The sequence below is a fragment of the Schistocerca cancellata genome, chromosome 1 (genome assembly GCF_023864275.1).
Source record: "Schistocerca cancellata isolate TAMUIC-IGC-003103 chromosome 1, iqSchCanc2.1, whole genome shotgun sequence".
NCBI lineage: Eukaryota > Metazoa > Arthropoda > Insecta > Orthoptera > Acrididae > Schistocerca > Schistocerca cancellata.
This window is the reverse complement of record NC_064626.1, coordinates 74,658,321-74,684,837: the sequence shown is the minus strand read 5'-3', so window position 1 is coordinate 74,684,837 and position 26,517 is coordinate 74,658,321. Positions and strand designations below refer to the sequence as shown.

Here is a 26,517-nt window from a genome sequence, read left to right as displayed (position 1 = left end):
GACCTGTCTGCCTGTAGCATGTCCATGACCTATGGATGACAAGATGGAGAGACATTGACACCTACAGCAACATGGCGGAATTTTGTTCTTTTTGGATCAAACATACTGCCCTTGCATCTTGCATTGTATTAAAATGTCACATTGCATGTGATTGGTTGAATACAAGGTTTACAAATGACAACTATCATCTGTGTAACTCAGTAGAAAACACTGGAACACTGTGTTTCTCACTTCGTTCTTAGGGTTCACCTGATGTTGTAATGCATAACATGCCCAATAGGTGGTGAATGACATTAGTTGTTGCATATGTTGAAAGTGAAGATCTGAAACTCTTGTCACGCGGGATTAGCTGAGCGGTCTAAGGCGCTGCAGTCATGGACTGTGCGGTTGGTCCTGGCGGAGGTCCGAGTCTTCCCTCGGCATGGGTGTGTGTGTTTGTCCTTAGGACAATTTAGGTTAAGTAGGGTGTAAGCTTAAGTACTGATGACCTTAGCAGTTAAGTCCCATAAGATTTCACACACACTTGAAGCTCTCCAATAAGACCACAGGTACTGCGTTAACTTACTACTGGATGTTGATACAAGTGTTCCCGTAATTCTTTTGAACAGTGTGTTCTCGGATAGAATTGTCTGTTATTCGTGTTATGTGTATGCCTTGTCTTTTGAAAATGGTGGTGATTTTATGTGTGAATGTGTGTTTTTATGTCATTGTGTATCATCTTGAGACATCTTTTATATTTTCCAGATTATTCTCTGCTAATGTTATGGAAGTGTGTGTGTGTGTGTGTGTGTGTGTGTGTGTGTGTGTGTGTGTGTGTGTTGTTTATGGCCCTTCGTTTGATGTTTAATTTTCTTGTTTAACTGTGGATTATGTTGCTTTTGCATTCATTGTTTGTGACTGTTTATGATGTCTAATTCTTTTCAGTAGCTTTTCTTATTGAGTAGCACTATCTTGAGTCTGCGAAGCATGTGTTGAAGTGCTGCTTCTAATTGTGAATTTGGGAGTATTGAGGTTTGTTGGGTGATTGTGTCAGATGCTGTGGATTTGTGGTAAATTTTGAATAGGTGCTTGTTATTTTGTATTTTTTTAATTGTTATATCTAAAATGTTAATTTGATTAATATGTTCATTACCAGTTTTGAATTTCATTTTTTTATGCCCCTTGTTTATGCTGGCATGTACAAGGTACGTCAAAAAAATGTATACACACTTTGAAGCGTCATAGAAAATTTATTTCCCGTTCTACAATGTTAAATTTCTGGAAATGGAAAGCTTAAAGTCCAATTGGAAAAATAAATGTACTTTGCAGATGTGATTAATGTTCAAATTGGTGGCCTTCAGCATCAATACATTTCTGAGTACGAGTCACCACTGATTCCGTACATTGTACCAAAGTGTCCAATGAGATTTCTGCGCACAGTGCCTGAATCTCATTCCAAAGTGTGTCCAGGTTACGTGGTTTACATTTGTACACCTCATCTTTTACTGTGCCCCATAAAAAGAAATCCAGTGGCATGAGGCCTGGAGAGCGTGCAGGAAACTCGATTGGTCCCCTGCATTCTATCCACTGGCCTTGCACATTGTGATCCAGGTATGCTCGTATGTCCCTATGATATGACCTTGTTGGAAATAAAACTCATCATTACCGTATAATGCACGAATGGCAGGGAATATGGAGTCAGCAAGCATTGTTAGGTACGTTTCTCCAGTAACAGTACCTTCAAAGCAGAAAGGCCCAATGAGTCCCCTTGCAGACAAACCACACCACACATTTACACCAGGAAAATTCACAGCCTTTTCAACTGTAATGTGAGGATTATCAATTGTGCCTATTGGCAGTTCCAATGAGTTGGAATTGGGCTTCATCCGACCAAATTATGCTACCCATAAATCCCGGTTCACATCTCACCATTTCCTGAACCCATTCACAAAATTCTAACCTTCAATCTGGATCGTCGTCACTTAACTGTTGCATCAGCCTTGGAATTTACACACGAAACTTGCCTTTCTTCAGAATTTGTAGCACACTACTAGCACTTACATTACTCTCACGTGCCGCTTGCCTTGAAGATTTTTGAGGTGAACGCTGTAACAGTTCCAAGATCGAAGTTGTGGAATCATCACTTGTAGCTGTACGAGGTCGCCCCGATCGACCTTTATGCACATCACACACTGTTCATGAATTTCGAATTTGTCTCGTAGACGTATAATTGTTAACCTTGAAGGTGGTTCTGTACCATACTCACTTCTCCACTGTCTTCGAACCGCAGCTACATTCTCAAACTTCCAGTACCACTTAATTATCTGCTTTCACACTTCAAAGCTCAAACGCACGTCCACCATGTTGCAGTTACTTCCTTGCCACTGCTGCCACCTGTTGAAGAAACACAACATTACTATCTCACAGATATTTAACCTTGTAGAACGGGAAATAAATTGCCTATGACAGTTCAAAGTGTGTATACATTTTTTTGATGCACACTGTAGTTTATCAATTTCTGTTGTATGCAAGAAGATTGATTACAAACAGGATCCCCAGTTTCATGAGTCTTAGCTATTATTTTTATAAAGCATATTGAATAGATTATTGTCAAAAATCAGTTGCAAAAGAACGCAATGTATTATACTGGTTCAGATAAATGGACGACATCCTCTGCATAATAAATGAACCATAAAAAATTGTATCATTACATATTAAATCCATTGAAGCTGTCTTAACATAATAGGCAAAACATGTCTGGAATCATAAATTAAATTACAGCAAGACAAAGGCATATAACTATGCAAACAAACTTGTTAAGTCTAAATTCCATATTTTGTGAGATGAAGGGGTTCAAGTCCAGTTTCCACAAATTTGACTTGAGACCATATACATAATACCCACATACAGTTTCAGGTGTGAAAGAATGCTGTCAGTGCTGTTAGAGCCCATGGTCTGTTGAGACACTGTTACCCATTATTCTCATGATATATGCTTGAGTGGTCCACTTATAGGAAATCAAATAAAATATTCTTATCAGAGGTGTAGATGCTCCACCGTTGGTGTAGATACTCCACTGTTATGTGCGAAAATAAAGCTATATGTGTGAGTACTATTCATCAGCTTGTGAATGAGGATTGGAATGTACATCACCGGCTAAGTATGTCAGTTATTCAGTAAATTTCACTCTGTGGAGTAAACAACGCTCTGTGTAGTCTAAGGATCGAAAATCCAGGAGCTAGAAATCACAAGAGAAATTCGGTATGTGAAAGCAAAAAAGCTTTTAAGGCATTGTAAGCACCTAGATTTTTCAAGTTTGTTAAGAAGCTAAGGCTAATGCATTAACCATGGCACAAACCAATAAGACATGTACCTGCAAATGCACATGACAGGAAAAAAATCTTCCAGTACCCAGAACTGCTCCCAGATAATCGGGAACATTACTGTCCATTAGTGTGCTACCATTAAAACAACCAACATAAAGGGGGGAGGGGGGGGGGAGACTGCAAGGTGAAGAAATTCATAACTACAGGGAAGAAAAGGAGGGCTGCACAGTCAGTGGACCCTCACCCACAATACTAACAGACTTTCAGAAAATTGGCCCAAAGGTGTCGTACTGTGTGGCGCAAATTTTGTTCGAAGAGATTGATGCCGACTGTCCACCTCAAAATATGAATTTTGAAGTTTGCTACAGGGAGCTATCTACCCCAGAAACCACATGGTCAGTCTTCACTATTCTTGTTGAGGTGAGACTTTTGGTGCTGGTGAAGCCCTTGGGTCTTTGTTTTCAGAGACTCATTTCAGACACACTGACTGAGTGAGGTGGTGTGGCACAGTGATGAGACAAAGTACTTGTATTTAGCAGGATGCTGGTTCAAACTCTATCCAGTCACCTTGGTTTAGGTGTTCCATGATTTCCCTAAATTGCTTAAGGCGAATGCCGGAATGGTCCCTCAAAATGAAATGGCGGATTTACTTCCCAAATCATTTCTTACTCCATTTCTAATTACCTTGACATTCTCAGGACATTGAATCCTAATCTTTCTTCCTTTTTCTTCTGTTGTATCTGATTTTAAATATACTGGAGGAGTAGAGTGCACAGATAAGATTCAAGTGATGATCAGATACAGTGGTGTGTGGGTTTATTCCTTCCGTGTCGTTGTTGAGAGAGACCATTCTGAATATGAAACAGCCATTTAAATTTCTTGGTCCATATTTGATTATGAACTGATATGGCTATCTCATATACAGGTCTTAATATTACTGGAACATAGATAGCAGCACATGAGATATTATTGAAAGTATTTTTTAAATCTATCAATATATCAATTATCTATTGACTGTTTTGTACAAGTATTTCAAACTAAAAGTAACTTTCTAAGCATTTTCATTGTTTAAAGACAACAATGCAAGATATGCAGATTTGTCTTATAAAAAGTAAGGTATTTGAATTCTGCTCCTTTAGTCCTTTGTATTTTTCATTAATTATGCAAAGTCGACAGACAGCACAAATATTTAGTGGCCATTACATGCAACATGCTATTAGATTTTGCCCAGTATTCTAATGCACAAGCATGCTTGTCTGTTACAGGTTTTTCAAAATATTGATGTAGGTCAATTATGAAATCACCGTCTGGTGTAACGATATGTATGTTACGCGCTTGCTGATTGGGCAAAAAAATAGACCATCTGATTTCAAATGTAGACGTATTAGCACTGCTCATAGATGCTTGTGTTTCAGGTATTATTCTTGGTGTTGCTGCAGTGATAGCAGCATACTCTTTCTGAAATAATTGTGCAGTGTTGTCTGCCTCTTGAAATGTCCTGAAACCAAGTTTCTTAAACCTAGGATGTACTAATGTCGCATGCATGGTTTCAGACTTCCATTGACTGATGTAATCAATTAATCCAAAACCTTTGTTCTTCATTAGTTGTTGAGGTGCTTTCCAAGTCTGACAACTTAGCTGAAACACCTCGTATAAGAGGTATAATTAAGTAAGCAGTGACATATGACTCCCCAGAGATTGTTGTTGTTGCTACTTCAAAAGGTTCAAGAAGACTCATCTCGTGTATAGCTAAGTAATTTTCTGCTGTGAGGGAAGGCCGTGCTTTCCAACTTTCATTGATTGCTGTCTCAAGCTCACTTCAAATTTCCAAAAGTCTTTTGAGTATGTAGTGTGAGCTGTTCCATCGAGTCGATACCTCTTGTATCAGTTTGTTTGTTTTGTTTTCTCCTTTCTGAGCATTGCGCAGTTTCTCACTGGCTAGTGTAGAGTTACAAAAGAAAGTCACAGTAACCTTTGCTTTCAATAAAAGTTTGGAAAATGATTCTACTTTGAAACAATCGTGTACTGTTGAGTTGATGCAATAGGCGAAACAGGATGAGTGTTGAATCCTTAAGATTTCAGGTGGTTTTTTTTTCCCCTCATAACTGCAGCATTGTCTGATTGTCTGTAATGACTACTACTGTCTTGTTATGAATATTGTGTTGTAGTAAGGTTTGATTGATGACCAGGAAAAAAAATGTAATGTTAAAATTAAGTGCCAATATGTCCAAGATTTTGCTTAATATTCTCATAAAAAAATCAGTCTTCTTATATGAAAAATTACTTTCATATATAAAAAAATAATTCTCATAAAAATCAGGCCAATATATTACTTGTTGATGATAAGTTCAGCTTCAGCATCTTAAAAGCGCAGGGAAATCAGGAAAAAGAGGAGGAGGAGGAGGAGGAGGAGGAGGAGGAGAGGAAGGTTACCATGATGAATAGGTGTGTGAGGGGGTAAATGTTTACTGGTCTGCCATGCAATGCTGCTACCTTACATGTTAATGCTTGCTGATGAACTGCAGCAGATATGATATAAACTGCACATGGGAGTAGCAACTTTAGGGAAAGTGCATTGAAGGGACAAGGGGTGTTTCTCAGTTGACTCTAAATACAAAACAATAGGGCCATTACTCTACTGTAGTGCTACAGCTGCTACATTGCTGAGGTCGGCAGCACTCATGATTTTATTGCAGTCGGCATAAAGTGTATAGCTTGTGGAAGTGTTGTTGGGAGTTTCACCGTTCGCCAAGGGAAGTGTAAAGAGGGGTATAAAGAGAACAGTAGTAATGAAGGGTAAGGAGAAGTACGGGGAGAGACAGCAATGCTGGCACCTTCGCCCATCTTACCGATGTATTCCTATAATATACCCAGGCCACTCAAAGTCTAAACTTGACAGGCCCTGATAGATAGTTTTTTGACGGATTCACTATGTTTGTGATACAACAGCTACCATTACACAACAGCTGAGAGGTTTCCATTACCATTGGAAAATTCTGATTCAATTAATACAGCCTGTGTTAACAACTTGCTATGGTTAGCCTTTTTTGGTGAAAGATATGCATTAATATTGATGCCATTTTATAAGTACCAGAAGGTTTAGTTTTAGTTCTAGTTCTTTACCAACTCGCTAACACAATGGTAGCATTTTCATATAAATTGCACACCAAAGCACATGGTTTATATTCTCGGAAGACAGCAACACAGTAATTGTAATGCCACGACCAGCCGATTTTGCTCTTCTATATTAATTTTGGTTCAGTGTTGTGATTCACATTCATTTCTCTCTTGTTACTCTGTTATTGTACAAACTTGAAATTCATCTCTCAAGTGTAAACTTTGGGCAGTCCGCTATAAATGGTGTGCAGAAGTAACAAGGTTTTGAGAAAGCTCATTATAGAGACATCTGCATTCCAACATTTTGCTTATTTGTAGTAATGGATAAGAAAATAAATTAAGCCTGTTGTAACACAATTATTCAATGATTTGAAATGACACAACGTCTTTAGATTTCTATTGACAAGAGGGGTGGGGGTGGTGGGAGATGAAGCTTCCAAGAACTACTTCACAAGCTGTACAGACGTGAACTCTACAGGCATGTACTGCTCACGAGAATAGACTGAAACTCAACATGATATTGAAAAGTTAGGGAAGCAAACATTTTAAAATATATTACTTATATGTGCCACTGTTATGACCTACAATTGTTGTCACTTTTAATATGAGTGAAACTAATTTTTTGTCCATTATAAAGTGCCAAGTCAATATCAGTACGCCTTTGTTTGTGTTGGTATCCATGTCTGTTGTAACACTCAACAAATTACATTTTGTAAGGGCTTTTTCTAATTTATTTTTTATCTCCTCATGTAGTTTTGGAATCAGTGAACATTTAAGTGTGGTGTTATCTGGCCTCTCATATCTGCTGTCTATGGCATGAACAAATTTTTTTGAACCTTGATTGTTGCAAGTGCTTTACGGCAGCATATCGATAGCGATCATTTGTGCTTAAAGGGAATCAAGTTCTTTTTTTCCTTTTCAACTGGTGTCGTACAACTGACTTCTTTTAAAATAATGCTTTAAAAAACTACTTCTTTCTTTCTTTCTTTCTTTCTCCCCCCCCCCCCCCCCCCCCCCTCGCCCCTTGCACTTGATGTAGCTCATAATTTGACCCTCACCTTTCAGTTCTACTGGTAATCTATGGTTCTCTAGTTTTTCACCATACTTTCTTTTAAGCAATCTCTTAAATTAGTTGTATTTTCTGGATGTTTATATTCTTTACCGCAGATGGTACACTTCACAAACTATTATCTGCCTCCTCCTTGAAAAAAATTCCACACAAACAGAGTAATCTTGGAAACACAAGATTTCCTCAGCCAACAGAGACTCGGTGGCACGCAAAAAGTACAGATCGTTTCATGTCAGCGCCACTCAGAGTACTTCATGGCGACTGTGCTCTTTGTATCATTGCTGCCAACGATAGCGTTTCAACGGCTGTGGCTTGTGGCATTAAAGTTGTGTGACAAAGAATAATCGCGTTGTTGTGTGGCATTTAAATAACAAAGTGAGTGATGAAGAAGCCATTGTTTGCACTGAGGTACCTCCTGCGATATCATGAAGAGCTAGAAACTCGGCATCCTTTCTCCTGGTGCTTGAAAAATTAATCAGGTTGCAGAATGCTGTAAACTGGTGAGCTAATTCACCAACTTCACTAGTTTCAAACAAGGAATTTCATCATTAACGGGCAAGAAGTTAACAAATATCTACAGGATTAGAAATTTTTACAAAAACATTCCTGGACGTTCACCACCAAGTCTTGGCAAGAAGAGGTTAGTTTTATCTTACATCCTTTGAAACACTCACATTTCACCTTAATTACTAATGAATATGGATTGCAATACTGTGAAAGCAGATAGCCTGTAAATACAGTTGTATATTTTAATGATTATATCCAGCCACCTTACAAATAAAAACCTTGGCACTTAACACGTGCTTTTACTTTATTTAGTTTTGTGGGACGTGGTACGCTCTTGAAGGAACAAGCTCTGCTAATTGAATAGAACACAGGTAACCAACATATGAAAGATATTTGTGCTTCTACAAAAGGCAGAAGTGACACAGGGGCATTAGGATTGCATCGATGTTTTGTGTTTTCAAATCATCTTATGCATTAACATGCCTGATTGCAACCACTTGTAAGTCTACAATGAGGACTCAGAAACATAAGAGGTCAATAGTGAGTGTATTTAATTAATAATGATAATAATCATCTTTATTTTAAAATGCATTATGCAGTACAATCATAAATGCTTACAAATCTTTAAAATCTCTCTCTCTCTCTCCCTCTCTCTCTCTCTCTCTCTCTCTCTCTCTCTCTCTCTCTCTCTCTCTCTCTCTCTCTCTTTTTCTTTTTCCCCCCCCCCCTTCCTCTACCTATCTAATTGTATTACAACAACCTTTTTTACTTTTTTATTCCTTGCTACAAGTAAATATCCTCACACGTTTGAAGCATGTGATCGGTACGACATACTCATGACCATGAGTTGTTGTCACTGGAAGACGAACACGAAAACTCCCTCTCCGACGACCTGTTCCCCATAGCAGCCAGTCTATTAACAACATACATTTACACACAGCATAGACTGGCTAAGGCACCACCTTATTTAATGCTGATTAAATATCTCCATGCAATCTACTTCCCTCTGCACTCCACTCGCCATGGAGGTAATAGGACCTGAGAATTTTTCACACACCAGTTAAAGAAGAATTACATTATAAACTGTATGACTATTGATAATTAAACCAGATGACTGATAGTGATGATAGTGCAGACACTATTGATTAATCAATAGTTTATTGATGGTTAAGTAACACTAATAGGTCTCTTATGAAACTTACATATGTTGAAGTGTCTTAGCCACAGTTCTTGGGGAAAATCGGACTACATCTGCTCCAATTTTATAAGGAATTTGTGCAGTCCTGTTTGTATGACATGTTAGGAAAGAGAGCACTCAGTCTGCTAATGAAAGGGCAATCTACTGCTTGAGTGAGAACTTGCCTTCAGTTTTAAGTAATAACGTTTAAAGTTGGAAACACAAATTAACATTTTGCAACTTTTTCCCTGTTTGCACCAAAAGTTTTGAGAAGGAATAACTATGTCTGTAACAGCAAGATTTAAAATTAATTTTGCAGCTCTTTATTTTTTGTCCTTTCTTTCAGACAACTTTTAGACACCTATGCTTTTTAAGTATTTTTCTATTTTGTTACTATTTTATTATTTTAAGTAGTTTATTATTTATGCTATTAATTTTTGAGGAACCTTTTAATTATTAATGTACATATGTAAATGATTACACTGTCACCTGGCCTTACATGCAAAAAGTTCTTGTTGGTAATTTTTTTCTGATATCTGTTAAGTGACTAATGGGTTCAAGTGCCTTCTGATCTTGCCAAGAAACTGTTCAGCTTACCTGACATGAAGAAAAGAAAAAAAGAAGAAAACTGACATGAGTATGAGATGTTCCAGTTAGCTAATAGTATATTTTGTCCTGGCTGTTCAGCAATAACTTTCTCTGTATCTGACATGGCCTTCTACAGTTCAGACAATTTTAGGACCTATCTTTGAGCATATTTTTTATCATTTTTTCTTACATAGTGATAGACTGCTGTTCTCATTCTTTAAGTTAATTTAAAACAATAATGGAAATGCCTGGATGGAGCAGTATGTAAAATAATGGAAAGGCAACCACACTCCTAAAGCAGATTGATGTGTAGAGCACAGTAAAACATAACGAAAAACAGCTTCACACTTTATAAGTTACTGTGCTCCACAAATTGATCTGCCTTAGTTGAGTGGTTGCCTTGAGTAGTCACCTTTCACTTATTTTAAATTAAGTTAAGTAGGGGTGTTATTTTCAAAGTAACAGTACCAAGCAGGGAAAAAATTTCTTCTGTTATGCATTTTTATTTAATTAGAATCATATTGCACCATTCTCAATATAATCATTTATGTCTATACATAATGTGATTGTGTGTATAAGTAGTTTTGTTCCAGTGTCAGCTCCAGTGTCAGCATTTCTCCAACCTCCATATTGATTGAAAAAAATTTTCCATTCAGTGTTCCTTCAACTTTTACAAATAAATCGAAGTTACTTGTTAAGAGAATTGTTTACATGAGTGATGTACTATATTTCCCACCTGAAGAACTGCACCACTGCCTGTTTGTAATGCCCAGTGTGTATGCGGTCATTGTTATGCTGTAAAAAAAATTCCTTGTGACTCCTTCCCTTGCTGTTTGACATGCTTGCGCACACGCACCCCCCAGCTCCCGGACAAGCACACTTTACAGATTACTCTTATAGTATAAATAGCTTTTTATTCCTCAGTATTGAACTTGAAGTTGTGCTTTTTATGTAAACAGGCCACCAGCGAAAATACCCATGAATTTGCTGAGCAGACAGCAAGATGCGGCAAAGCCAGACAATATCACAACATCAACACCCATCAAGAAGAGTGGCAGTGACAATTCATCAGGTGTATTAGATTTGGATCTTCTTACTGGAGAACCAGTGAAGCCCTTAGAAAAAGATTCTGTGCAGAAAATGGAGAGCAGAACATTAGATCTACTTAATGGTGATGATACGATGGTAGATATTAGTGAAGAAACACCAGTACATTCTTTCTCTGAAAATAACAAAAATGACAGTGATGACCGGCTAAGTGTTAACTCAGTAGATGATAAATCTCACAGGACTAGCACAGAAAGTGTAAATATATGTGAACCTAAGCAAATTGAAGTGAAACCCTTGAATGACATCAATGTATCTTTGGACAGTATAAAACCAGGTAATGATAACCTTGTTTTATCATATATCTTATTTAAAATGACATTGTTACAAATCTTTGAATTTAACTTATATTTTGCTCTTTGCCATTTTCCTGTATACACGTGATATCATATCCTAGTTTCTGGGATGTTATGAAGTTTCACTATAGAGAACAAAATCATTTTCTATAGTGTTTATTAATAATTATTTATACAAAAAATGGAGTTTATTTGGAGAGTGGCCTAGTCTAGTTTTGTGTTTTCCTAAGGCACCTATAATGAATGCTAATGCAATTTTTTAATGACACTACAAATACATTAGGAACATTCTTTAAAATAATTTCTGTGACAGTGTGCCAGCCACTATATGCCCAATTTATTTCTTGATTTTTATTTTTAAGGCATTGAAGTGTATGTGGCTAATCACAAATTGAACCATCTCAAAAGTAAATTTGGCAGATTGAAAGTCTTTTCTTTTTGCAAAATCTATCTCACTTCAGAAGGAAGCAAGTGTAGTGAAATCTTGTATGAAGGAAAATATGCAAAATCTCTGCTTCAGTTAATTGAAAAATGAAATTGTAAACAAAGTATGGCAAATGTAAACGTTTAGATTATATAGTGGTGTCCAGATAAGAAGGCTGCTGAGTGATGCATTCTGTGCAGAGAGAACGATGGAGGATAGTTTGTAGTGTTGCAAGTGTGCTCTCTATCCCTGTTGCACACCAGGCTCTCCAGCTGTTGCCTAACCAGGTAACTGGCGATGCTAGGATAGTGGCACTTTGGACCACTGTTCCTACTTCTGCCTAATGGTTTACAGGCTTTCACTGATGACATAACAATGTTGTCTTATATGACATGAAGGCTGGTCAGCATATTTGAAGTGTGTGTTGGTAGTATTTGGTGATGCTCTCTAGTGTTGAATTTTGATGTTTGGAAACTAGTTCACTGTGTTGTTATCGTTAGTGAGAGGTTGCAACTGAAGGTAGATAGTGGCAGTTGCTTTGACTTGTGGTTTGAAATTTTTAGTAGTTATCGTACATATCACAAAGAAATTCAACAGTCATTTGCTGAGTGCTGCTGCGTTGGTATGATCAGCAACTGCGTGCCTTGCTTGGTGAATTCATATACAGTAGTGGAAATTGGTGTAAAGGCAGGTTCCTTACAAAAGTGCTGGTCTTGTGTGTGAAGCATACATGTATCAGTTTTGTTGTGAAACTATTAGACACATAAATGGTAACAATGGAATCACGTAATTTCTTTGATAATACGAGTAACAAAATAAGGGGTTCACATTTCCTGGATGAAAATTGTGGTACATAGGGTCTCACTGTTCTTTTGTGTTACCTTTCCAACCTTTGTTCTTCCTAATTGCCTCAGAAATTCTCTGTGGTGTTGATTTTGTTACAGCCATGATAAACATGCCTTGGAAGTTTTTGGTTGCAGCAGAAACATGCGCAGATGCATTATCTTTTTGAAAAAATTAGAGTTTCGTCCCCTAATGTGTGTGCATTCTTATCAGTTCTATCTATACCACTTCAGTGTACATGTTGAAAGTTCATTCTATTGTTCAACCATGCAGTCCAAGATTTACCTTTAACACAGAAGGCTGTCCAAATCACAATGCTTCCACTGCCAAAATTTCTGCTCATTCTTGCCTGCTGCTCTGTTCTCATATCATGCCAATAATATTGAAATTCATCCAGCCCATCAAAGATAAACTTTTCATAATTAAAGATCACTCTATCCCATTGTAAAGTTCACAAAGTATGTTTTTCAGTGAACTCCAATCTACCATGTTTATGTTTGAGTGTTAGAGCAAGTTTCTGCAGTTGATTCTTGAATGCTAGATGTTTGTCATGTGACAAAATATGTCATCCATATCTGGTAGTTACTGGCATCCGTAAACTGGCAACAAGTTGAGAAGGATAACAATTTGTGGCCCTTGCTTTTCCCAAAAGTAACCATTTTGATACCACAGATAATTTTGAACATTGACTATATTTTCCATTCTATCCATTCTATCCATATTATCAGTCATTGTACTTGAACCATTCAGCTTCTTGGTGATTTGATAATTAGTATCCCATTTCATTGTAACCACGGATTTTTACTTTTTCATCACATGACAAATGTTTTCTGCTTGGCAGTTTCACAGTCGTGCCTTATGTGTACAATACACACTGTCATGAACGGTGTCTTGTTTCCTATCTGCAGTAAAGGAATTTAGTATTTGTCTGAACTGAAGGAAAGTTGCCACCTCTAACTGGGAACTTTACTACCGCCTCTTATGAATTACGTATGACCTAGTGTCACAAATAGGCGAAAGTAGTGCACCTTGCGGTAAATGTGCGAACTAGTGCAAGAAAAAAATGGATGTGGTAATGAAGTGATCTATAGTGCAGCTCAGGTTTAGCTTGAGTTGCAATGTTTGAGTTTGGTTGTGAGTAGATAAAGCCAACGAATATGAATAGAAGAAAATTGTGTGTGGTGACTGACAGATCTGTAGCATAGGCTGAGGTCTAGGTTAAGTTTGACTGTGGCTGTTTGATTGTCCACTCACAGCAGTCACTTTTAAAATGATCATTTCAGAAACTTGGTGGGGTATTTTCTGAGTGTTCCGATTTCTAAGGTGGTGATTAGGCAGGCACTGAGGAGAACAGTTTCAATTTTGTGGAACATTCAAATTTATACTAAAACAGTTGTGATTAGATAGATTGCTACTCACCATGAAGGCGACATGTTGAACTGTGGACAGGCACAATGAAAAGACAGAGCAGCTGGAGATAGCAGTGAGGTGTGCCTGCTTGTGTGAAAGTGTAATGTTTTCCTTTATTTTCTGCAGAAGGATTTTACCACAAGCTCAGTGTGTAACAATCTTTTCATTGTGCCTGTCTGCAAATCCACGTCATCTTTACAGTGAGTAGCAGTCGAATTGTTGTATAACTGATTATATTCCAGCCTGGGCTTTCCATTGTTTACTTTTATATTGTGGTATTTTGAACAACTATTTTTCATTACCGGTATACTATTGCATATTTCATTAACTTGTCATGATGACGTTTATTGAACAGTATTTTATCATTGGTCCTGTCACATTGTCTTAACCCTAACAATTCGAACGCGTTTTCTATAATGCACTTGGGCAGGGGAGTTATTTTATGCCCATCATAAAACAAATCTAAAAAAGTAAAATTAGTTAGTTGCTGTTGAATGATATTAATAACATACTTTTTAAAGAGGTGCTAATGTGTAAGTAGGGCCCAGAATGTGAATACTTTTCAAAGAAGTACTGATGTGTAAGTAAGATCCTGAACCTGAAAATGTTGAGTGTGGTACTCATTGGGAAATGTGACATCTGCTATTAACACTTAATTTTATAAGTTAAGTTTAAATGAAAAATTTAAAACATGTCTGGAATCTGCTAGAAGAAGTCATTAAACACACAAATATTTTTTCCATAATTTTAAAATATAAAAAAGTGACTAGATTACAATATTTTCAAAAGGTGGGCTTAAAGAAACCCCCCTTCCCGGTGGTATCGTGAGGATTAATCAGTCAGCACCATTCTTCGTCTAATACTATCCCATATTTGATGTACTTCTTCTACAACACAATTTCCACGTTACTGTATGATTATTTTGTATGATTTATTTTAGTAAATGTGTTTTTTACCTACATTTCAGTATCCTACATATAATTCTAATATACGAGGCTTGTCTAAAAAGTATCCAACCTTTGGCCAGAAAAAATATTTCGAATACCTGATGGGGTTGGCACCCTAATCTCCTTCAAAGTAGGCCCCTTGTACTTGCACACACTTAGCCTACCGATCCTTCCACTGCCAGAAACACCTCCGGAAGTCTTCTCTTGGCATGGTGTTCAGCTCTGTCGTCGTGTTCCGCGTTATCTCTTCTCTACTCTCAAAATGTGACCCTTTCAGCAGCGTCTTCAACTTTGGAAATAACCGAAGTCACAAGGAGCCATGTCTGAGTGTAGGGAGGCTGGCGAACGGCTGTAATTCCATGTTTGGCCAAGAAATTTTGGATCAAGTTGGTTGAATGTGCGGGGGCATTGTTGTGATGCAGTTGTCAGTATTTCGCCATCCACATGTCTGGTCTTTTGCGTCGAACTGCACCATGGAGTCACCGGAGAACATCTTGATAGTACTCCTTTGTCACTGTTTGTCCTTCTGGTGCGTATTCATGATGCACAATTCCACGGACATCAGAGAAGACAGTCAGCATCACCTTGATTTTGCTTTGCACCTGCTGCACTTTCTTCAGCCTTGGATACTTGGGATGCTTCCATTGTGACAACTGTCTTTTTGTTTCTGGGCTGTACATGTACACCCATGACTCATCTCCAGTTATTACAGTGATCAGAGACCCAGGATTAGTGTTGGTGGTGTCCAGAAGGTCCTGTGCAACTTCAAAACTGAGGTCTTTTTGTTCCGGCGACAACAACTTGGGCACGAATTTTGCAACCACTTGGTGCAAGTTCAAATCATATTGCAGAATTGCATGTGCAGAATCTGTACTCACTCCAACCTCTTGGGCAATCCTCCACATGGTCAGACGACGATCCTGCTGCTATGGAAGTCTGTAAATGTTATTCAACTGGCAGACGTACAAAATGGGGTGAGTGCATGAATGTTCGAACTTAAGTACACCTGCCACTGGAGCTCCAGAGCGGGGATGCTTGCGTCTTATTGGCAGCAGTGTAATTGTTCTTGGCAGCTGTAGGAGATGTGGTGGTGTAACTGGCGGCTCGGATATTTGAAAGTGCGGCTGAGTAGATAGCGGCTAATACCACAGTTTCCCACCAACACCAACTATTCTAGCTGATGTGATATCCATAGTAGTTAAGTTTGATGTATTAGCTGCTGTGAAATTTGTATTTGTTATAAAGCTTGATGGTGAAGCTAGTCTTATTCGTGCCAAGAGATTAACTTAAGTCATACTGTATGGTCTGAGCTGAGAAAGGTAAAATTACCTGTCAAAGATATTTTAACTTTCAGGACCAAGTGCAGTCACTTTGTGGTAAGAATGTGTTCAATCAAATGCATCGCAGAAATGCTATTCACAAAATTGTTTGAGTGCCAAGGATTGTAATAAAGTTGAGAAAGAATTTGCGTAACTACTTGCCATGTAAGAATTTTTTTTTTTCTTCACGCAAGATACAAGAGAAGTGAGACGAGAATTGATCACTTTTGGAGAGACTTATTGAATGGTGATAAACCTGTCAACATTTATGTAGCTATCATGAAAAGTTTCTCATTCTGGGCCAAGGTTAAGCCTTCACAGAGCAAAGTTTTTTCATTAGCTTAATAAAAGGAGTGTGTGGTAGCCAAACAAGAAACCAAGTCATTGTTAGCCATACATCAAGTATATAATGGCCTGAAATTGGCTGGTGGTATCTTCAGGATTGATGTGGCTCTCGCACTGCTTGAGATTGGTATGGCAAAGTCTTATGCTGAAGTGATGTGAAGAAGATGAAGAAGCTGAGAGAGCTAGATGGATGAGGTGCATCATCCAGCTAGTTAATGAACTGAAGGCCAAAAAGTCATGGATACCGACAGAGAGGGCCACAAAATGTGTATTATTTGGCAGAGAAAATGTCATTATCCATACCACAGTGCTGTTATCGTTATTTTGGAAACTTTAATATTAATTTTATTCAGAATATTCCTTTTATGTTTCTTGTCCAATTTGTTGCATTATCTTCCCTGGAAAGTTCATAAATCTTTGGTGGTAGGAGGAGCAAAAACTTGCTGTTAATTCAAAGTTCTAATGAACTCATTGATAAACACAAAAATATTTTAACTAAAAATGGCTTTTATTTTTACAACTTACCTGTTTACGTATTCTTCAGATATCAAAATACGTCAGGGATAAATACTAAACCTGTGTCTGGAAGTCAGAGAATTTCACTTTGGGAAACTTATGACAACCCTGACATTGTAACTGTTATTCATATTGAAAAAAAAAACTGTTGCTCATAATTCGCATAGCCAGAAAGTTGTATTTGTTAAATATTTGCAGAGTTCTAATACAATAATGTAACACTTAGTTGAAAAATGGAGTGCTTTGAACTCAGTTTCTTATTTTTAAATGATTTTTATTCATATTTAATGCTAATTATCTCAGGTTTTGTGAAAGCTGTTCAAAATAACAGGAATGGAATTTCATTATCTTTTGGGGAAGAATTTTCCTCATTAGTTTCCATGCTAAGAGATATTTGCAAAAGATAAGGTGCAGCTCTTCCAGAGATTTTATGCACCTGATGACAAGTAGATGCAATTTTCTACTTTCCAGTGCATTGAGATGATTGATGTGAACAGAAGATCAACAGAAGAGAGTGTGTCTTGTCCACATTGTTCACTAATGTATCATTTGCCTGTACAAATTGGTAAGTGATGCATTTGTCAAGACACTATGTAATGTTTCACATTATTACACCATGTAGGTTGCAAATTTTGACTGAACATGCAAAACTGCAGGTTAGAATATCAACATGTGAAGTTACAGATGGGCACAATTAACAGACACTTACAGAAAGCTTTCGGAATGCTGGTCCAAGGTGCCACTGATGTGTGCAAGAGGTGTGTGTGTGCACGCGTGCAAACTTTTCTTTCTTTTTCTGGTGAAGGCTGTTGCTGAAAGCTTTGTCTAAGTGTCTGTTAACTGTGCCTTATTTGCAATCTTACATGTCATCTTTACAGTAAGGAGCAATCTATCTTTTCCTTACATTGCAAATTTTGATTGGCAAGTTAAATGGCAATTAAACCCTTAATGACAAAAGAAGAAAGCATTCCAACAGGTTTTACAAAATCCTGGATCTTGATGGCGACTTACTGAAGAAACAAATTGAATCATTTCCAAAGTAAGAAACCTGCTTCTCTGTACATAAAAGTGTTAGTTGCTGATTAAAGTCAAATCTTGCTGCTCTGGACATGCAAGTGTTAGTTGCTGTTTAAATTCAAATCTAAGTGTGTTTAATGTCCTTTTCCAGGATAAGTACCCTGAACTAAATACCAGCAAAAATTAGCAGAGGGAGATTTTTCAAATCTTGGTGTGCAAAGGTCAGGTGCATGTTCATATTGTGAGAAACTATTTCAGTGGATGATTAATGCAGATTCTACCAAAGGAATTAACATATTTGAAATGGAAAGCACAATTTACCCTGCTAGGTCCAGCTGAAGTAGCATACAAAACACTTACTGCTGAAACTGGTAAAAGCAAAACAACAATAAGTGACATTTTGAGTTGAACTTCAGCAAGTACTCTTCTGTTCTTAGATTCTCATGTATTTTGTAATTGACACTGCTCTTGTCACAACCTGGAAGTATATAACTGCTAGTAATGCTGTTGTCATGTATTTTTGGCTTGAAATTATTGCCAGAAGAGACAGAGCAAAGATACCTTAATGCATCCTAAAGTATATTCTCTCACACCTGCACAGTGATGATGAAACTCAGAATTCATTAATCTGGTCTGACTGTTACATTGGGCAGAATATCAGTTGTTGGATGATATCCCGTTTTCAAAATCTGATTGTCAATAAATATTTGATTCCTCATTATGGGTAATAGTTGCCTATGACACAATAGCAATTTGCCAATGTGAAGAACAATGGATTTCTTATACTAAAATGTAGACTTTCACGGCCGGAAATATCATGTCCATTATAATATCCAACCGACCACGGCATAACAGCCCGGATAATTATAATGGAAAATGGATTTCTTGTCTACAATGTGGAAGCTAATGATTTCAGGCATTAGCACACTAGACCAAGTGTTGCATACAGACTTATACAAAATAACTGAGTGTATCTGGCTACAAATTTAATCTGATGACCGTACTACACTAAGGACAAAGAAAAGTCGCAACATCGTGAAACTATGGTTTGTCAAAGCATTGTAAAAAAGCTGAGAGGTATTGGGAAAAGAAATCTGCCACCAGCTAACATTTCAGTTTTCCTTGTCTTATATGATAAATCAAAAGCATCAAGAAGAGAGACTCGCTTGACCTGTCAGTATATCCCTGCTGAAAAATGGAATTTCTACCAGCAATTGGCAACTGAATAGTCGATTAACATGCCTATCTGGCAAAACCCATTGTTTGGGGACTGCAAATGGTATGCAGAATGTGCATGTGTAGTATCATTGTGTCAGGAATAGTGTTAAACTTTTTAGTATTGTCTGCTGCATCTTGGACAGATTTGTATTGCAATAAGCATTGTGTATTTTGATCTATTTTCTCAAAATAAGCTTTCTATTTCTGCGAAAAAGTAACACAGATAATCCAGTGTGTTTCAGCAGTACAACTTTGTAACTGCAGATACAATGTTTTTCTTCCAGGAAGATTAAAATTCTGGTCTTTGTTTCAAAGGTAATATAAGCAAATGTGTAATAAGTCTTACAGTAATACGCAGAATAGCATTTTACTTTTGTATACCTTGCCTATATCAAGAAAGCCCAAGTGGGTAATTGAAAAACAATTTTTTGTTCTCGTGTAAAATTTACTTTTTGTTGGGTACAACATTGTTCATCACCAGTTTGTTTATAAAACCCAAAGAAAATAGGCTGTTGCACACACAGTTCAAAATAAAATGTAGGGTGCCTGGTTGACAATGTTAATAACTCTTGTACCTTTGAGAAAATTTATACGTGATGTATACAAATAAACGATCCTTCAGAGCATGTCAAAAAAATTATGATCACATGTTAAATAACTCAGCAGTCAGTGTGGCACACAAACAGATACTACAAAAGGAAAAGATCATTTTAAGTTTTGTATTTGAAAACTACAAGTAACATCATACATTGCTTATTGTCATCATTTGCCTGGAATACGAATACTCAAGTGAGTAAACACTCCCAGTGTTTTAAAACAGTTGAAACTTTTGAAAATGAACTGGATTGGACAGACTTCCCATAAGGCTTTGTAGCTTTGTATCGAGTACTAGTGATACTAGGATAGGGGGGAGGGGGGGGCAGATGTACTAATAAAAGCAGGCAGCAGTTTCCTCTCCATTTCCCTGCTAATAACGGTTATTTCTTATAATTTGCAGTGCTCAGTAGGATGGGTCTGTTTAATTCCTGTCATTAATGTTGTCACTGCCAAAGTGTCTCTGAAGTTGTGTTAAAGTCTCTTTGGCATTTGAGGTAGGATAAGATTAGTGATAGGAAAATGGGTGAGAAGGAGTGAAGACCCTCAAAATAAAAATCTCTCGAATCCCTATGTTTTAACCCACAGTGGGAAGCCGACTATGGAAGACTACTTTTTTATTGAAACACAAACTGACCCTCAGTGTCTGTTCTGTAATGCTATTTTATTGTTGTGGAGATAGTACTCTGTGAAATGACAGTTTCATCTCCTTCGTGAGAAATTTGTGATCACTTTGGATCCTTTGGAAAAGAAGCCCAACTTCTCGAGTTAAAACAGGAGAGAGAGAAAGAAGTAAATTCATGTAGATTTATGTGATTACTTGAAAATATTGCTATTATTTATAAAGCATTATCTGGTTTTGCCTTGATTTTTACCAGTTACTTGTAACGTGTTTACAGGAAGAGAACCAACTCATTAACGGTGATGGTGAAAGGGAAGGAAGCTATCATAGCTCTTAAAATAGCTAAAACAGTGTATCGCTTCAGTGATGGAGAATTTGTTAAAGAGCATCTTGTTGTTGCTGTAACAATCTTGTGTGTAACGGTTCTTTCTGTTACTGAAACATTTGTGCTTTCATGGTGAACACTTTGCAGGCATTTTGAAGAGGTGGCAAGTGTGGAAATGCAACTGAAAGATAAGACTAAGAATTTTGTTTTTTCTCTTTGGGATTATATGAAAGTGTGCATTTAATGGGTGTTGCTGAGCTTGCTGCATTGTGAGAGGTGTCAACACTTGAGATCAGTGACATAGTGGATCACTTGATATAGTGTCAGTGCGTGACACTGTTGTGGCCGATGGAAATATTTTCTTTCTTAGGAAACGTTATTGACAACTATGGCCTTTATTGGGAAAAACTTTCATCAGTTGCAACAGACAGACCTCCTTCAATGATTGGTCAAAACACTGATATGTTGCTTTGATAAGAAAAAAAAAGGTGAAAAAAGTTTATATTCAGCAGGAAATACCAGCAAAATACTGTGTCCTATCTTGCATTAATCTGCTGGTAAAATGTACCAAAATAAGAAGTGTCATGGACATTGTTGTAAAAACAGATAGTAAATTGGATGAAAACAGTTTGGGGCACACACACACACACACACACACACACTGCTGGCTGAAGGCTTATATGTGACAGTCTTTTTGTTGTGGCTTCTGCAACTCAGCATCCCTGATGGTGATTGCAACTTCCCTTTTCATAATATTGTTACATTCCATCCTGGATTTTCCATTGTTGTTTCGGAATGCTTTTTCTTCTTATGTAAAGACATAGCATTATTCAAGGACCTGAAATTAAGGCCAGTAAAAGAATTTGGTGACCCCAGTCGATATTGTTTTTCTAACTCACCGTACAAAGTATCTGAATATCTTGAACACAAAATTGCAAGGCGGGTGTTTTTGACACTGTTTTTGGTTTTCAAAAGAAAATTGCTGTTATCGATAAAGTAACTTTCAGAAAGTCCATATGCACTCTTCTTGAATGTTGTATGAGTTATAAATGAAAGAAATATTGAAAAGCAGACATTCTTTGTGATGTTACAGGCTTTTTTTTTTTTTGAAAACTTTGATAGTAGATGTAGTGGCGTATAATGATTTGAACTTGATCTTAAGTGTTTTTGCAACTCCTTTAGCAGTGGAAATGCAACATGTGCCTCCTGAAATTCAGTTGGAGCTCCTTGACTTTCAGTGTAATTATGTGCAATTGTTTAGAGTAGCTGACTGGAGCAATGCATTTGATGAGCAATAATTTCACTCCAAACATCAAGATGGTACGAAGGAAAACATTTAAATATAATAATTGAATAGACATGGAAATACTCTCTCCTCCTCCCCTTACCTGCCCCTCCTCCATTAATAGTAGGCCAGCTTTAAACTCAACACTTCTCAGTAAGATTACACATATTGACAGATTTTTAGTTAAAAAACTTTTCTTATTACTTAATACCTGTGTTTTATTTGTGACCATGAAATTAACTCAGCAAGAGCTATACTTTTATTCTCTTTTTCTTGATCCCTCTAATTTCACCCAACCCCCACCCCACACCCCTGTTTCCCACTTAACTGGTTGACAGAATTTTGAACTTTTTGTACTGCTTGTAATTGCTGTCCACCTATGCAGTGTACTACTTTGAGCTGCTGCAGTATTTATTATGGCACTATGCAGCGAAAAGGCCATTCTTTATTTGTTTCTTTGTTACTTTGTTGTGCCTCTGTCTTGTGGAGTCCACAGTTGACTGAAATTTATATTCACTCAGTAGTGGACACCACAAGAATGTTATGTCAGCTGTGGACACCACAAGATCCTGAAAAAGATAGCAGCAGAGGGGTCAAAACATAGATTGTATAGAAGTAGTACAGCCTAAAAATCCAAAGTTTTTACTTTTCAGTGAGACAGCCATGAAAACCTGCAGACTTAAATAAAAGTTAAAATTGTTCACTGTGTAGTTAGAAATGTTACCATTTTATCTGTTGTGCCGAAATTCAGCTTGTTCATTTGTGGAAAGCTGGTCAGGACAATTGGAGAATCTTTACATGTCCATTGTTGTAATAAATGGTTACAAGGATTTTTCCTGTTCAGTCTGAAATGAAAATTAAAACTTTTTCATTTAATTTATTTACGCAACCAGTTTCAATGTTCCATTACATCATCTTCAGGCCCCTTGACTAATGTCAATTGGGAGGAATCCAATCTAGTGTGCAGTCATAACAGGAGCCAATATTATATAACCGGTGTCCATAGATACATGTAGTACCATCCTATGCAAACCTGTGTACCGGGTTTGAAACAGTCCTGTTGACTGATTTGAGTTAGAAAAAAGATGCAGGGGGAGGGGTATCAATCTGAAGATTGGTTTGAATGCGACAGTGTTTCACTAACCATTGTCCCATTGCAGATGGTATGCCATTGCCTTTGTGCGACTTTTGGTCTTATGTACAGCTTTCCCAGACAGTTATACGGGGAGCTACAGTTCTATGTTAACTCCAATCCACAGTAAAACTTGGCAGTTTTCACAGCAACAGAGAGTCAAGATGTGATAAGTAACTCATAAAAATCCCAGGAATGACCAGGGATTGAATCCTAGACAATTGGATCCATTATCTAGCCCTCGATCACTGAGCCACATTGATGGGAGCTATGACGACTTCTGTGATTATGAGTCGGAACCAGAAGAAATATTTGAAAACTGATATATTACTGTAAGCTTAAGCTGCTGGATAATTGAGTGCTGCGGTAAAATATACATAAACTACCTGTAGAGACACGAGAACTTCTCTCTCAAGCTTCAACCAAACTGATGAAAGCACTCAAAAGAAATTATTTAAAGACAACGAAGAGTGCTTGGGGATGCACAAATCATGAAGAGAGAAGAATGGGTGAAAGAAAGGGAAGTGGGAAACCATTCAAAACAATCTTGAGAAGAGAAAAATCTAGTATGAGTACTTCATTTTTTGTTAAGGTACCTAAGGAACAGCACTCCAGAAATATTTTGTTTTTCCTTCTCCAGTATTGAAATGTAGAATGCTATTAACTATAAAAATGTGATGTAGATTTTAGTTATGAATTAATATTACCAATATTGAATTACCAAAACTGAGTCACCAATGGATCTGCACATATTAATAAATTTGTTTAAAAGAATAAATGAGCATATATGCCAACCAGTATTGTAATGGAGAAACATATTATGCTCTTAACTCTGCTTTTTGGTAGGAGATAATCAAAAACGAAATAAGTTCATTTGTGCCTTGTCTGTTTATTGAAATAATTTGTCAAGTTTTAATCACCTTTTAAAAATATTTTGTCTTTGTCTTCATCTCCTCTTCCACATTCAGTGTTCTCTGTTTTGTTGTGAAGCAGCAGTCACAGTTCTGACATCACTTATCTACTGGAAGCTGGGTTCACATGCGTCAATCTTCAGCTGCTCCTTCAAGTTTTCTTCATTGACATCTTCAAAACAATTTAAACCCGTTGCCATATTCATTATTTGTGCAGTTTTTATTTCTTCATCCCTGAAACCTTGAAAGTCACTTTTCTCTGTATCTGTAAGAATTTTCCTCCATGAATGAGTATGTGAGGAAAATGTTTTGTTGTGTGTTTATTCAGTCATTTTAAATGTGGTGACCTCACTCTATGTATTGTGACAAATCCATTTAACTTTAATTCATACTTACTTGAGAATTAACTCACCCAGCCTGGCAGATGGATTAATGACTTAACGTGGATCCAGAGAGAATGCAAATTCCCCCCCCCCCCCCCCCACACACACACACACACACACACACACACACACACACACACACACACACACACGCGCGCGCGCGCGGTGTACTAGATGTGCACAGGGCATGAATTGCCATAAAAAGATCTGTGGATTGAACCGTGAATGTTTGGATGTGTAGTTTAACATTTACCTGCAATTCACCAAGCAGTACTAATGTAATTGTAGCATTCTGTGATGGCACTTATGTAACATTTTAAGAGAAAATCATACTACAAATTACTCTTGTAAACAGTCTAACTTCCACTTACAAGGCATGGATAGCATCTATTGAAGTGTTTGTGTATTTAGGGAATCCTTCGTATTTGTGCGACTTGCATAAACTTTAGAGGTCCAGGGGTTGTGCCTTTGACTAAATTATTCTTTAGAGTCCCTGTCCTAATGCTGTTACACGTCATATTTCGTAAAAATATTTCTAATTTTGATAGCAGAAATATCTCTTGTACAACCTCCCTGCCCCCCCCCCCCCTTTTTCATTCTGTGCGTCACTATCTTTTCTTGTCACTCTCCCAATAATTCATGATGTTAATTGATCAGACCTTTTGTCGTACATGCCTAAGTACATATTGTTTCCATTTTTAGTACTTTTTGTTGTATGTACATATGAATTCTGTTGATGCCGTATTTTGCAAAGTTAATGCCAATCAACTTTGCACTTCTTGGTAGAGGAAGGTGTCAACATGCAGTACTGAAGCAAGTATATACTTGAAACCAGTAAATGAATTCACATTTTCACATTACTGCTGTAATGGTTTTGCAGGATCAGTCCCACCGCTGACTGTGCTGGATGAGAAAAACGGTGTCTCCGTTATACTTCATTTTGCAAAAGATAGACCACGAGAAGATGTATCAGTTGTTGTTGTGACAACCATAAGTAAAAATCCATCACCACTAACTAACTACCTGTTCCAGGCCGTTGTTCCCAAGGTAATTGCAATTTACTATCATTAGCAAATAGTATGATATTTATGATGTAATGTGGTATTAAGAATTGTAATAATGATTAGGATATTACATTTCGGTTGTGTATGTATCATTTGTAGTAGATATTGTCAGAGTATTAGTACATATCGCTGAAATTTTAATCCCTGTTTTGATAAATTTTAGTTGAGTCCCATAGTGCTCAGAGCCATTTGAACCATTTGATAAATTTTACGCTGATTTATGAATTTGTCTTGGCTGTTTCTGTTAAGTTAGACTTCACTATATGCAGACGCAATGCAACCATTGATTATTTTATCTAACATCTTTCACTAAGTTTCGCTCTGCCAGTACACCAGTCAATATTTCTAGCATTTGGCTCTTCAAATTTCATGGTTCACAGCAAAAGGATAGTATTAGATGTGTGCTATAAATAAGGCTAAGTTTAAATGTTATACAACAAAATAATTATTATACAGTAAGATGCACTGTACTGAAAAATTTGGGAGAGCTGTACATCTATAAAGCTTATAAGAAGTAATGTAATCCCAAAGAGAAGGCAACTTTGTTACAAAATTTCAGTCTTTCTCACTTTTCACATTGCATTATCAATTGTACTCAACTGTTAAAGCTGTACTAAAATAAAGTATTAAGTTTGAGAACCTCTGTGTGTTATGTGTAACCAAAAAGTAGCACTATTAATCCAAAAGTTCTTATGGAATTACCAGAAAGATGCCTATCAGAGGACATGTCAATTATAATTATCTGGGCTGTTATGCTGTGGTCGGTTGATGAATTGTGTGTCAATTCCCAATGTTTCGTCCCCATCTGCGGGAGACATCTTCAAGGGGGTCTGTAGCTCAATGGAAGTTCCAACACAATTCATCAACCGACCATGGCATAACAGCCCTGATAATTATAATGGACATGACATTTCCAGCCGTGAAAGTCTACATTTTAGTATCACAGGACAACTTACATTGTAAGTGCGAGGCTTTATACATCATCCAAATTATAAT

At 37.2% G+C, this 26,517-nt stretch overlaps 1 protein-coding gene across 1 annotated transcript in view; it reads left to right on the top strand.

Moving 5' to 3' along the window:
- The window catches only part of LOC126165269 (ADP-ribosylation factor-binding protein GGA2), a 117,868-nt gene that overhangs the window by 69,340 nt on the left and 22,011 nt on the right, over positions 1-26,517 (top strand). Inside the window, exons 8-9 of the mRNA XM_049920305.1 lie at positions 10,723-11,147; positions 25,338-25,504. Coding sequence (XP_049776262.1) covers positions 10,723-11,147; positions 25,338-25,504 — 592 coding nt within the window. The remainder of the gene's footprint in view (positions 1-10,722; positions 11,148-25,337; positions 25,505-26,517) is intronic.